The sequence below is a fragment of the Sitophilus oryzae genome, unplaced genomic scaffold (assembly GCF_002938485.1).
Source record: "Sitophilus oryzae breed Bouriz unplaced genomic scaffold, Soryzae_2.0 scaffold_1060_pilon_pilon, whole genome shotgun sequence".
In the NCBI taxonomy this organism is placed as follows: Eukaryota; Metazoa; Arthropoda; class Insecta; order Coleoptera; family Curculionidae; genus Sitophilus; species Sitophilus oryzae.
Window position 1 is genome coordinate 727425 of NW_022145683.1, and position 15234 is coordinate 742658.

Here is a 15234-nt window from a genome sequence, read left to right on the forward strand (position 1 = left end):
ATTTCATCAAGATGTTTTCTCTTACTTGCAAGCTATGTTCCTTGCCCAGCCTGTAGGTGTCGCATCTTTCCTCTACCTGGTGTACAATAGGTATGACACCAGCCAATGCCAGTACTGCCGTTGTTGGCGCAGTGTGATAGGCGCTCGTAATACGTAAGGCCAATCTCCTAATCATAGATTGTAGCATATTTTGATAGTGTTGATATTGTATAGCTCTTCTCCAAATTGGAGCGGCATACAATATCATAGAAGTCACGGCCGATGCCATCGTCCTTCTCTTCATAGCCCTAGGTCCGCCAACATTGGGCATTACCCGCGACAGGGTGTTAGTTGCACGTGTGGCCTTTTCCACTCCTAAATACTCCAAACCAATGAGCACCTGCCCTGGCATCCTTCAGGCAGATATCTCTGCTATTGAAAGGTGCATACAACTTATCTTAGATAAGAACTATCGGAATCACGAAATACCTATCTTATCCGATAGTGAAGCAGCCTTAAGATAATCAACTCAGTAACCATCAATTCGAAGTTGGTTAAAGAATCCATAGAGAAGCTGAACAAATTAGGCAAAGAAAATAAAGTCCGCCTATCTAGGTGCCAGCCCACCAGGGGATAGAAGGCGATGAAAAAGCAAACGATCTAGCTAGAAAAGGAGCAAACACAATACTAGCTACACCAGAACCTGCTTTCCAAGTGGAAACCAACTAAAAGCAAAACTCAAGAGCCTGAAAGACTCGATCCGTAACCTGTACTGAGAATCCACCAATGGTCCTAAGGCACTCGAAGAAATTTCTAAGGACTTACCAAATCAAAGATTTTTCTTGATTGTAGTAAGAACAATCTTCGGATTGTCACAGGACACTGTCTCCACAATGAACACCTCAGTAGTTTGAAGCTAAGAAACAACAGCGAATAGCAAATGCAGATTCTGTGGGGAAAATGGGGAAACACCAGAACACCCTATCACTGAGTGCGCCGAGACGACAACCATTTATGCCACACACTTTGGTACGACTGATATTGGAGATGGAGAACTAACCTTTGTAAAACCATCTCAGAGATACTGGCCTTTGTCAAAGCCCTGAGACTGTATTATGAGTTATAACTGCAAAAAGGGGGACACAATAGATCTGTAATGTCGCGGTTATTAACTTCCCCCCTTCTATATAATCTACAGTCTACAACTACACTTACGTCTATGCATGAGTTAATGTTGTTTCCGATTTTGATATCCACTTCTAGTGTTTCTCTAACTCTTAAACTTGGAGGCATGTGAAACTCAACAGTCATTGGCCTGAAATATCGAAATACAAAAACATAAAAAATATATTACACATGTATTTTACCATCAGTATTATTTATTAACTTTTTCAGAACTTTTAAACATACTTTTAGTATTGAAGATTTATTTTATATAAATAAAATATTTTTTGAACGTGGTGAAAATATGTATAATCAATACCAATTAAACTTTTAGTTACGTAATTGAGGGCGCGATTTTTGAATTCATTGTTGCCAATCATGGACATATTCGGCGCCGCGCCGTGCTGATTAACTGGAATTTAAAATTCGCGCTGGGGATTCAGGTGGTAGCTCTGGGGCGCTATTCTGTACAATCGTCGGAATCGGTGAGTTACCGATAGCTATCGGTACGTATTTGCATATAGTAAATATGTGTTAATTGTTGTTGTCATAGTTACCGATCGGCCCTATGACAGATATCGCAAATTTGTACCGACGACTCTCGGTTCTCTACCGTGAGGTTGACAAGGGCACGGTAGAGAGATTTTCGTCGGTACAAATTTGCGATATCTGCCATAGGACCGATCGGTAACTATGACAACAAAAATTAACACATGTTTACTATATACAAATACGTACCGATAGCTGTCGGTAACTTACCGATACCGACGATTGTACAGAATAGCGCCCCTGGTGTAAAAAATGTCAAGTTGCCACATTTATTTATTTATTTTCTGACATTGTCGTTTTGACACTTTAGTTTTGTATTACAAGTTTTTAGTTAAACGAATTGTGTTGTGATACTTTAAGCTTAAAAAAATTTACTAGCAGACCTTGTAGTCGAACATTGTTCTTTTTAGAATCTCTTTTAGTACGAAGTGTAACAAGATAGGTTAATACGCGCTGCAAAAAACGCATCGCAACCTTATTAGAACATTGTGAACGGAAAAGCGGTACTAATAGCCCTTTATGTCCCTTAAGTGCTGTTAAGGAGGTGAGTTTTGTTGATGGAAATAATATTACTGTTTATATATTTATAATTAATTTATTTTTATTTTCTAAAATATTTTAATTAAAAGAAAGTATGTAAAAGTAGGCAACGCTGTGGGCCAAGCTTAATCGAGTGACTAACAGTTTAATTGGTATGAACCATAGAGAAAGATAATAAAAAGTGAACTTAAGCTTCATTTAGAACCTCAAAATTTGTGGAATAAATTAGTGGTTTCAATTACACTTTATACTATATGAAGCTTAAGTAAGAAAAACTTACCGGAAAACTTGTAGTTTTACTGGCGCGGAAAACCTGAGTCCGGCTCTGGAAACTGTCAGCGCCCAGATCGTCCATTTTCCCGCTTCTTTGGGAGTTGTTATCGATAATTCTGTCGAGGAAGTTTCCGATCTGGAAATACGTCAATTATTTTTGACATGGAAGGTCTCTTTATCACTTAGAAAAAATCATTTATCTTTACGGCAATTTTTCGTTTTTTTTTCGAGGACAGTTTCCACTATGGGAGTTGTTGATTAGGAGGAAAGATGATTATTATTTTATTTTGTTTTTGTTAGGATACTTCTTAGAGTAGTCCCAGATCTTAAGACACACGTTTCCACGTTCAGATTTTATAATAGATAATTTCGTCAGTGTAAAGTCTAGTACAGTTCCCGCCAAATTTGTGGTCTGTGTAGTTAAAAATATTCAGCATAAAGATCGCAATTCTCATCTCGTCGATGATATCTTTATCAAAGCCGCCACTACACGTTGAGATTTGGACTGAATCGACTTGTACTGTCGGACTGTACAGGGTGGGTCAAATTGGACGCTTTTAAAGGGAAACACCCTTTTCTATAGGAGATAGACGAAAACTAATGTCGGGGTCAATCAAAAACATGATGGTGAAAACCGCAATCAATATCTGTTACCGTTTCGGAGTTACGGGGTGTTTTTCAAAAATGTGCATTTTTAACAAATTGCTGTAATTTTTTTGCTATGGAAAGTTTTGTATTTTCATGAAAACATTTTCAAAGCATATTTTTACGTAGAATTTAATGGTTTAAGTATAATTTTATTAAAACGAATAATTTAAGAGTTATCACCAGAAAAATTGATTTTTTATTTGAGACACCCTGCATATTTTTAATTAACTGAAAAGAACTTAAAATTACCTTTCCAAAATATAGCACACTTGATATTTTGTTATAGTCCTCTTTGAAATACAGAACTTCTAAAAGTTTGTCACTTTTAACTAGTAGGCTTTGGATCACTTATTGATGATCTAATGCCCTTAATGGAACTGGAAAACATATTTTTCCAGCAAGACAAGGTACCGCCTCAGAACGCTGAAGTCATCAGCAATTTTTTGCAGCCAATTTCTGGAATAATTGAACAGCTAACCAAAATTTCAGCCGTTGGTCATCGAGGCCGCCGCACAGTGTAACGAAAACTAAAATAGTGGGACATGGCATTTTTCTTCAGTTATCACTATTCTTGCTGAAATTTTTTGACAGAAATTAAATAATACGACTAGGAATTTTTGCTACAGGGCGAAAAGAGTAAAAAAAGGCGTAATGGAAGGTCAAAAAAATACCAAGTTTTATAAAAGGACTTTACAGGTATATTTTTTTATTTACGAAGAGTTTATAGCTCTTATGGACCAAAAATGTTAACAAATTACTGTCGAACAATCATTTATCTCCCGCTAATATGTCAAAACTCAATCAACATTCCTAAATATTCAAATAATCAGGGATAAATTAGATAAGACTGCAAAACTCAAAGAGAACGACACAAGTGGCAAATATCTTTTAACAGTATTAAGTAATATGATAATATGCGAAAAAAACGTATTCAACTTCAACAAAAGAAACCATAATACACACCTCACAAAAAATTTCGCAACACTTATATTTTTCGTAGTATTTATTCTTGAAACGGTTCAAACATTTTTATGTGAAAAACTTAATTCTAAGGTCTGCCTGAGTTATGATATACTTTGTATTCCTTAACAAGTTGCTATTAAGCAAATAACTTTTAAGATTATTGTTAAATAAGAGAATTTAAGAATACTTTGCAGTTTTCCAAATTAATAAGTGATGCGATAATTTATGTGGGGTGTATATTATTCCAAAATAACATAATATGTAAGGCACTTACATAAAACATGCTTAAAAATCATTCTCAATTTCTTCTCCATCCATATACAAGAGCTCTTTCGCTTCCGGAAACAAGTCTACTTTTTTATTTTTAGAGTGCTTTGGTCCCAGATGTAAAAGTAGAGGATCTGAATATATCAATAAGTTGTGCAATATATCTTCAATAGTTTCCTTACGACCACTCTTCCTGGAAAAATTTTGGGGAACGATCGAAATTCTTTGTTTCTTGATTCTTCTTCGGACATTTTGCCGATGGGTATAAAACGTTCACAGATATCTGCACCATGAATCAAAAGCATATGAATGCTGGGCATATAATACCCACCGTAAAGGGAAACAAATAGTTCTGCTGTCTCTTTCATGTCACCAAACTACGGTCGAATCAATGGAAAACGTAATTATTGCCGAAGAAATTTATTTTTTTCTTCCAGGTTCGGATCTAGGTGGATGAAATTTATATGTAACAGTATACTAGAAGGTTCACTCTATGATATTTTGTATATATAACCTTGCGCGAATGTAAGCGTTTTTTTTTGGAAGTCATAATAAACATGTAGAAACTAGACTTGAAAAAAATTGGGATTTTTTTCAGGTTTGTTGTTGGTAAAAGACCTCTCTTTACGGAAAAAATTGTTGGAATTGAACAACACAAGGAAACTTCTGAAAATAATAAATTTCATTGTATGAAATTTTTGTACAGATTTGGTAAATTAAGAAAACCATAACTTTAACCCGCCATAACTCCCCGACTAAGAGGTCAACTCAAGAAATATCTCACATGGTGGAGCTCTGGGATGTCCTTTATCCATCTATATAGAAAAGTTGATGAATTAATTGTTTTGTTTTTTGGGCTAATGTCCCGCATTTCCCGATTTCGTTACACTGTGAGCCGCGCCGGACTTAGCGCCGATAGATTTTTATCTTTGCTAAAGAATACATTTTCTTATTTTTAAATTGCCCGTATAATCTACACAAGAATTAGAAGTACTTAGCGTTTATGTGAGGGTATCTTTCACCCCTACTGAGTTAATGAATTCCGCGAGAAATGTTCAAAAACGGTCTCGTCTGTCCATAACAGAAGTTTGTAAACCTGTAGCAAAATCTCATGTCTTGGTTTCCTATTTATTTTATTTTATTAGATGTAGTTTAAATGCGTTGATGTTGTTAAATATAGTTTAGATTGTTATAAAATTCTGCATCTCTCATTGCAAATATTATTTTCGTTTTAATAGCTGCTCACAGCTAGAATTTCGTTGTATTACAGCCGGCGCCGTTCAAAGCCTACTTATTCAAAGTGGGCGAATTTTTAAAAACTGGATATCTCGAAGAGGAATCGAGCAAAATAACAAGTGCGCTATATTTTTGGAAATGTAATTTTAAGTCATTTTTAGTTAAATTAAAAAAAAAATGTTTCTTCTAAAAAACATGGTGTCCCATTTAAAAAATCCAATTTTCTGTTGATAATTATTAAAATATTAATTTTAAAAAAATAATACTAAAACCATTAAATTCTACGTAAAATGGTGCTTTGAAAATGCTTTCACAAAAATACAAAATTTGCCATAGCAAAATAGTTACAGCGATTTGTTAAAAATGCACATTTTTAAAAAACACCCAGTAACTCCGAAATGGTAACAGATATCGATGTGCGGTTTTCACCATCAGGTTTTTGATAAAAATTAAGCTTAGACACTGATATTAGTTTTCGTCTATGTCCTATAGAAAAGGGTGTTTCCCTTTAAAAGCGTCCAATTTGGCCCACCCTGTACAGTTCAGATATCGTTACGTGTAGGGCCCTTTTTACGTGATAAATTAGTGAGCTTAGACACTGATATTAGTTTTCGTCTATGTCCTATAGAAAAGGGTGTTTCCCTTTAAAAGCGTCCAATTTGGCCCACCCTGTACAGTTCAGATATCGTTACGTGTAGGGCCCTTTTTACGTGATAAATAAATCAATCAAAAATATCCTACAACCAATAAAAATGCAAATTGATTTTTATTGCAGAGAGACTTTTTAGTCATAAAAGACCTTTTTTATATCGCCGATATTGCAATTCGAATGCTAGTAATGTAAATAAGTCGTTTTAGAGTAAATAAATGGAGATTCCGATGTCGATTCCTAAAGTATCGCTATTCGTATATCAATTTTATGGCCTTTGTGTTTACGTAACGAGATTTCATTATGCACTTGTCGTGAACATTTGCCAAAATTGGCAATTTTCAAGACGAAACGGATCGTACGGTTAAATTTATAACTACTTCGTTATATAAGCTTTAAGTTGGCTTTTAGAACTTCTAAACGATATTGCAGGACTGAAATAAGCTACTCTAATGAATATAAAGGTCTTATTCCTCTATGTAGAGTGTCTGGAATGCATATACATATTTATCTTTTAATAAAAAAAAATTGAGAAAAGCGTATAATTCTATCCCTACATACATGCTTGGAAGACTTCGCAGGCCCCCATCTTTGACGGTTGGTTCTGTTTGACGTTTCAATTGACACATTTGAATTCGAAATTTTGCGGATTTGTTATTTTCCTTTTAGCTTATTTCGTTTTATTTATTGTTGGTTTATTAGATTGGCATTTAAACAAAATGCCAATAATTATAATTAATAAAAATTTAAACAAAAAGAAGCACAGGGACGTGAAAACCGCATCTTTGCATCTCTACCCATAAGCGAGATACCCTGTAAAACACACGAAAATAGGATACCCTGTACATGTTATTTATTATTTATTCTACAACTGTTTCTGAACAAAACAGAAATAGTAAATCTAGAAGGAAAGTGTGTCAATATTTAAATTAACAGTAACATGTGTGTGTTGGGAATTTCAGAAAAAAAAGAGATTACGGTAAAATAGTTAAAAAAAATCTAAAGTTTTATCTAAAAGCTGTTTTAGGTTAAGAGATATTTTTTAAGAACGATTTCGATTTTTTATTGAATATTATTAACCTTCAAACGACATTTATAATTTGTTTTTCTTAAAGATGTATAACGATCAAACGGTATTTTTGAGAAAATATTTCTGGCCAATATGCTTAAAGAGCACCAGCCGTTTTAGTATTTAAATTGAAATATGCCCCAGTTTTCCTGTTTTTAAATTAAAACGTCAATTCACGTCGATGGCCTTTGAACATCTCTTTCTCTCTATATTTCGAAAAGTTTCAAGTTTAAAATTCAGGACACTTTGGTGCTCTTCAGGCAAACGAAAATGTTTTCTGAAGGAAATTGTATTTTATATTTTATATCCAGTCGATAAAGGTTTTTAAAGAAGATTGAGTCTAAAGATCCGCAATTTTTTATATAATAGTAATAATATCATGATCATTTCCAGCTTATTCGACCATTTCTAATTATGATGTAGCCTCGCTTATATACTTAAATAATTGCCCTGTAATGTAGAGTTAAGGCAGGGACGTGTCTTAGCGCCTGTCCTATTCAACATATTCATGGCAGCACTCTCCATTATAGTGGACAGCAAACTACAGGAGAGAGGATTGGGCATTAAATACAAATACGACGGTGCGATATAAGGTGCGGCGCCGGCGGCGGCGGTCTGTTCAACATAAAAAGACTAAGACCAAAAACACGTACAAAATTCATCCCAAAACTTCACTACACTAATGAATGCGCTCTAGTTGCAAACACGTTACAACAATTACAAGAGATGTTGAACACATATACCTGGGCATACGAGGCTTTGGACCTTAAGCTAAACATCGACAAATCCAAAATCATGTGCACTCCCCCGGAATCCCCCGGAAGATCATAACAATGCTATAAAAATCTGAGAAGAACTATTGGAACATGTAGCGGAATTCAATTACCTCGGCAGTTTGATTTCGGAAAAGGCCAATATCGACTCTGAAATTCAACACAGGATTTTAGTAGTGCCTCAAGAGCATTGTGAAAATTAAAAAACAGGGTTTTCTACAATCATGACTTGAGTACAAAAATGAAACTTGCAGTGTACCGAGCAATTATAATCCCCACCATGTTATATGGGAGCGAAACCTGGGTGCCGATGCCGTACCGCATTAATTATATTAATGAATAAGTAATTCTAATTCGGTGGTTCCATCATGTCTCAAAGGTATCGGTCCTTGAAAAAGCTAACTGCGAGAGTATTGAAGTCATGGTTCAAAATCCCGCTTAAGATGGGCTGGTCACGTACATATTATACATAATGCAAGAAAACTGCATACCAAAATCTCTGCTTTACGGTGAGCTTGTAGACGGTAAGAGGAGGCCGGGTGGACAACTCAAAAGGTGCAAGGACATTTTCCACGAAAACTTAAAGGGGATTAACATGCAGGATGAGTAAGAAGAAGCAGTTCACAATAGAACTCAATGGAGAAAAATTGTAAACTCAGTTAACAGCGACAACCAAAAAGTAAAGAGGCAATAAAGCAATGAGATTTTTGAATGTCCGGAGTGCGGCAGGCAAATAAAATCACGTATCGGGCTTTTCAGTCACAGAAAAGCTCATGCAAGAAAACGCCTTGCGTGACCGCATCTTCTGATGCGTGTCGAATACTCGTGAGCGAGTAATGGCAGTATGTATGTATGTGTTGACTATGCGAGTCCAAGTTATTCCTGCTAATTTCCTAATCTCATGGTTCCATCTTAGGTGTGGTATTCTTTTAGGTCACTTAATTCCTCCCGAATACCATGCTGTAATTCTTGCGGTCCATTTGTTTTCCTGTCAAGAACCACTTGGGGGGATTCGATTCTGTGGATTACGTCGATAGATTGGACCTAGACAAGCAACTTTACCGTGTATGACAAGTGTCATTGCGACAGTTAGTTTTGACGTAAGAAACATCAAACCAATCGCGACCAAATTTGGTGGGTAGGCTATGTGACTGACGGTGCACAGGGTCTCACACTGCAAAGTTGGAGACGATGTTTTGTTTACATCTTCATCAGGGTGGGACTAAGGATTTGATATTGAAGAAAAATGTGGGTCGACTTCAGCATAATTGGGGACGGGCTACAGGATAACGCCCTCGACGTTTCGAACCGATGCCTCTAAATGTACGAAATCATCAGGATTTTTCTTAATAATGGGCCGATTGGAAATAAACTCGGCACGTGGGTAGAGGTATCCGAATGGAGTTCTCAGACGGGCAGACGGGCAGACAGACAGAAGACGGAAGACAGACGGAAGTTTCACTTCAAATATGCGCACATAGTGCACACAATTTTTTTTTAAATTTCTCATCTCCTAGCTTCTAGCCACCATATCTCGGTTAATCTTGATCTGAGCAAAAAAGTATGAAAAATTTGACACTCCACAACTCACCGAAATTTCAAAAAAATAATTTTATTTATTTATTTCATCCCTTCGGGGGTGAAAAAAATCTTTCACAATTCGTTTTTAGACCTTTCAAAGTAACTCATATAAAAAATTTAAGTTTTTACCAAAACTTCGTATTTGAAGGTCTATTTGTCTTAGACTATAAAGAATGTCCCAGCACTAAAGAATGTCTGAAGCTCTTGCATCAACAACCTCAGACAAGAATGGAACTTTTAATATCGAGACAGTGTTCTCTCCATCTAAGTGTGTTCGTATCAGGCCAACTTTCTCTAACGAATTGATCTCGACTTATTGCCTGTCAGATCGGTTGCAGGAAGTTGTAAACTAGAACCGCTTAAAGCTAGACAACATTATTAAGGGATATATTGTTTAACTTCAGCGCACTGCTTCAGTAAACTGATTTTTATTGGAGAAATGTAAAGTAAAAAGTACTTAAATTATGTTCAGTTAGCGCCTCCTTTTTGATGCTACGGCGAATCTGGACGGGGCTTACTTTGTTTACGCGGAATCCGAACCACAGTCCGCGGTCATATCATTGTCTATGACCTACCGGCTACTACTTGGCGAGTGTCTAAATCGATCTTACGAGATATCCGATATCATCCGGCCTCGAACTGTCGTGAATGGACAGTGTGTCTCAATAGATTTTACACTTTTGCCATGAAGCACTATAGAGTTTCCAGAAGGTCACCCGTTTATTCTCTCGCATGTTCTAAAGCCCACGGCCACACAAAAAGCGATTTTTGCGTTTTTCGCCTTTTTGCGTGTGAAGCGCTTTTGCGATTTTACCGTTTGAAGCTTTTATTTCGATTTGTGTCCATTAAAAACACGCAAAAGAAGCGGCTGGTCTGCAGTTTCTATTAAGATTTTGATTAGTAACGTCGCAAGCTCGTAAGAAACTAGTGGATTTCCCGGCCGTTCAACAATCAATCCTGTGAGAAAGAGATAGGCGAGAGCGGCGCCGGTTAGCGTTGAAAAGACGAAGATGAGAGATGCTTGGATCGATAGTTGAACGGGCTGGATATTCGACGACAAACGCAATCTACTGCTACTGCTAGTGCCAGTGGTATGTGTAAAATTAACTATTATTTTCCATTTATTTTAGGAATTTTAGTTTATTTGTGTATAGATTTTTTATGTTGTAGTTTTGTGGTTACTTGTGTGTTATAATTATAATAATATAATATAATAAAAAATTATAATTATATAATCGACTAGTAAATCTTACTAATTGTTAACGCAATTTTAGGATATGATTAATACGTAGTGACAATGTGTATTTATTACGCGTATAAAACTATTCGTTACACGTAAAAAAATTATTTTTTACGCCTAAAAAATTATTTTTTAGGTGTAAAAAACTATTTATTAAAAGAAAAGAACTACTTTTTACGTGTAAAAAACTATTTGTTGCAGGTTAAACATTATTTTTTACGCGTATAAATTTATTTGTGACCCGTAAAAAACTATTTCTTATGCGTAAAAAAAATATTTTTTTAGTTTATTACTTTTTTAACATTTCAAACTACACTTTTTAAAACATGTTTTTCAATGCTTTTGGTCGAGCCACTCCTATATAATTCCTTTATTTAGTTTTAGTCAAAAAACGCAAAAATCGCATTCTGTGTGGCCGTGGGCTAACGTCGCTTACGGTGATTTATCGAGAGCCGGTAATTTGACTTAGCTATTGGATAAATAATAAGATATGGTATATATGATAAATAATAAATAATGGATAGATAAGAAATGCTTATGAAACAACTCTAGAACTGCTTTATTCATATTTATTATAAAACATCTCTTAAATATAAACGTTTACGTGAAATTTCTGACTTATTTATCGAAATTGATATAATTTCTACCAGACCAAAGCAATCTGGCATGTGTCCGAGCGGTCAGCATCCCCCGAGAGCAAAAACGAAAGCAACCCTCCGCATGTTTTCCAGCCCCCGAAATTTGGCTTTAATCAACGACGCGACCAGCTTGTAAATTCAATTAATCATTAGGAAAGGGTAAATAGGTCCAACACTAAGATATGTTTGACTTTATATTTTATATAAACCGTAAGGTTCAAGAGATGTTTTATTAGATTGCTAATAATTTGAAAATTCAAACATTACAACAAATAAAATTACATTTAAAGCTGTTGTTATCATTCTTGTCTTTACAAAAATCTTTTTCAATTTTGAACTCAAAATAATAATTTTTTTCATGATCTTTAACACACATATTCTTTATTAGTATTTTAATAAAACACGCTTTTAGATGTATCAAAAACTTTTAATAAGAGTAACTTTAACTCTACATATATGTTTCAGCTTGTTAGGCCTTTTTCAAGAGTTTTTTAAGAACTAATCGTCTAACTACACTGTAACTATATATATATTTGCTATGGGGGTGGGTTCAGAGAGTTTACAATAGGGGTAATAAAAAATGTGTTTAGAAATCCTTGTTGGTCGTTAACATTATTTTCGTTTAACAGATTTTAGTATTTCTAACTGTTCAATGTAATTTAAACGTCTACCTTTTGTTTCTCTGTGTAGTAACTTAATTGAGTTTTCATTAATTTTGTGATTATTTACTATACAATGAGTTGCAAGACCAGAACTATGCTGGAGATTATTAATATACTTTACATGTTCTTTAATCCTTATATCTAAATTTCTACCTGTTTGGCCTATGTACACGGCATCACAGTATTGCAATCCACCCTATATACACCCGACTTATTTTTGACATTAGTTTTGTCTTTATTATTTAATAAAATTTGACCTAAATTTCTTTTATTTACGTTAATAGTTTTACATCCTATTTTATTGAGATTATTTGATATTTTGTTAGTTAAATTAGGAATGTAGTTTAAAGGTTGATAATTGTTATTGTCTTTAGAATTAGCGGATTAAAAATTTTTCATTAATATTTTGTTTTGTTTTTTCTTTAGCATATTATCAATAAGGGAACACTTATATCCATTGTTGATGGCGATCTGTTTAATAATATTTAACTCTTTTTTAAAATTCTCTGGGCTCAGTGGAAACATTACTAATCTATGAATTAAACTATGAAAGGGTGACATTTTGATTTGCCAGGATTGGTGTGATTGACTATGTATTACAGTGTCTGTGGTAGTGGGTTTCCTGTAAATATCAAATTGTAATCTATTAGACTGTTTTATAATTGTAACATCAAGAAAATTGATGGTATTAATACCTTTTTCAATAGTAAATTGTATTCTCGGGTTAATTGAATTTAATAATGTTAAAAAACTGTTTAAATTTCTCTCGGTGCCTGACCAAATACAAAAAATGTCATCTACATATCTTGCCCAATAATTTATTTTTGATATTAAACTACTCTTGTTTTTAAATAGCTTCTTTTCAAAATCTGCCATAAATATTTCTGCGAATAACGGTGAAATTGGGGAACCCATCGGTAACCCATCTTTCTGTTTAAATATTTCATTGTTATACTGAAAATAGTTTTGTTCTAAACAAGTTTCAATTATTGTTATTAAATCTGATTTTACTATTATATTAAGATTAGATTTATCAATTAGTTCATAAATAATAGAGGACAATTCATGGGTTGGGATAGAAGTGAACAGGCTTTTGACATCGAAAGAAACGAGTGTTGCATTATGTGGAACTTCAATATTTTTCAAATTATCTAGCAACTCAAAAGAATTCTTTATGGCAAATTTTGATTGAAAATTGATCATGGAAGGAAGTGTTTTAGCTAGTATTTGACATAATTTATAAGAGGGAGCATTTATGTACGAGACGACTGGTCTAACTGGATTATTGTCTTTATGTAATTTTAGTAAACCATAGAGTAATGGGGGTGAAGGATTCATTATTTTGGCATAGTATTCATTGTTATTAGGTAATATAGATTTGTTATTTTTTAAAATAGAAAGAATTTGTTTTTGAAAATTACATGTTGGATCAGAAATTTTAGTAAAATCTCCACTATTTAAAATATCAGCTATTTTCTTATCATATTCTGTTTTTGTAAGAATTGTTATAGTGTTGCCCTTATCGGCTTTTGTAATTATTAAATTGTTATCATTTATTTTCTTGGTTATAGACTGTATGATATTTTTCTCTTTACTGTTAGTTTTTAAATATTTGTTACAATTATTGAAATTTTCTAGTATGCGATATTTATTACATGTTGGATCAGAAATTTTAGTAAAATCTCCACTATTTAAAATATCAGCTATTTTCTTATCATATTCTGTTTTTGTTAGAATTGTTATAGTGTTGCCCTTATCGGCTTTTGTAATTATTAAATTGTTATCATTTATTTTCTTGGTTATAGACTGTATGATATTTTTCTCTTTACTGTTAGTTTTTAAATATTTGTTACAATTATTGAAATTTTCTAGTATGCGATATTTATTACATGTTGGATCAGAAATTTTAGTAAAATCTCCACTATTTAAAATATCAGCTATTTTCTTATCATATTCTGTTTTTGTTAGAATTGTTATAGTGTTGCCCTTATCGGCTTTTTGTAATTATTAAAATTGTTATCATTTATTTTCTTGGTTATAGACTGTGTGATATTTTTTCTCTCTTCACTGTTAGTTTTTAAATATTTGTTACAATTATTGAAATTTTTCAAGTATGCGATATTTATTACATGTTGAGGCACTAGGTAAAGTCCCAACTGCGATTTCGGTGTTAACTGCTAGCAATTCTATATCTTTTGTTAAAAACAGCTGGGGAATATTTTAACCTTTTTCCAATATTGAAATTTCATCATTTGAAAAAGTAATATTTGATAAATTAATAAGTGTAGGGTGAAATGCAAAAAGACTGTTATGTTGTGTACTTACCACCTTGTTAACATTGTCAAAATTGTTGGATTTAATAAGTTTATTAAGTTTCTTTAATTGTGTGTTATAATGTAAACTAACTAAGTCACTAATTTCTTCTCTTATGAGTCTGTCTCTGTATTGAAAAACAAAATGACCTTCTTTTTCTAACAACTCCGTGTAGCATAGCTTCTTATGTAGGTTGATGTTGTCTCTTTAATCAATTGTCAAATAATCTCAATAAAATAGGATGTAAAACTATTAACGTAAATAAAAGAAATTTAGGTCAAATTTTATTAAATAATAAAGACAAAACTAATGTCAAAAATAAGTCGGGTGTATAGTATTTTTAGTACCCATTTAGAATAACACCATCCTTATTTATTATTAATAAATCAGTTGAAACAAAAAATTACCAACAAAAATGAACGTCGATTATTAATAATTTGTTAGATGTCACGTTTTTGAAGTTACATTTCATGTTAATGTCATAACGCAAAATAAGATATAAAAATGCGATATTCTGATGAATCCAAAAAACTTATGCTTAATGTAGTAAACTATTTTCAAAACGATTTAGGATCTCGATTTAAGGCAATTCAAAAAGCATCCGAAGCACTAAAAGTCCCAGAATGCACATTATATAATCTAGAAAAACCAAACAGAGCTACAGATTTCGAATTTAGAAGAAATATGTCT

General features: G+C 33.5%; 1 protein-coding gene across 1 annotated transcript in view; it reads right to left on the reverse strand.

Moving 5' to 3' along the window:
* The window catches only part of LOC115877526 (C3 and PZP-like alpha-2-macroglobulin domain-containing protein 8), a 289000-nt gene that overhangs the window by 33145 nt on the left and 240621 nt on the right, over positions 1-15234 (reverse strand). The window contains exons 12-13 of the mRNA XM_030893749.1: positions 2513-2641; positions 1195-1294 (exon numbers count right to left, since the gene is read on the reverse strand). Of these exons, the coding sequence (XP_030749609.1) occupies positions 1195-1294; positions 2513-2641 (229 nt within the window). The remainder of the gene's footprint in view (positions 1-1194; positions 1295-2512; positions 2642-15234) is intronic.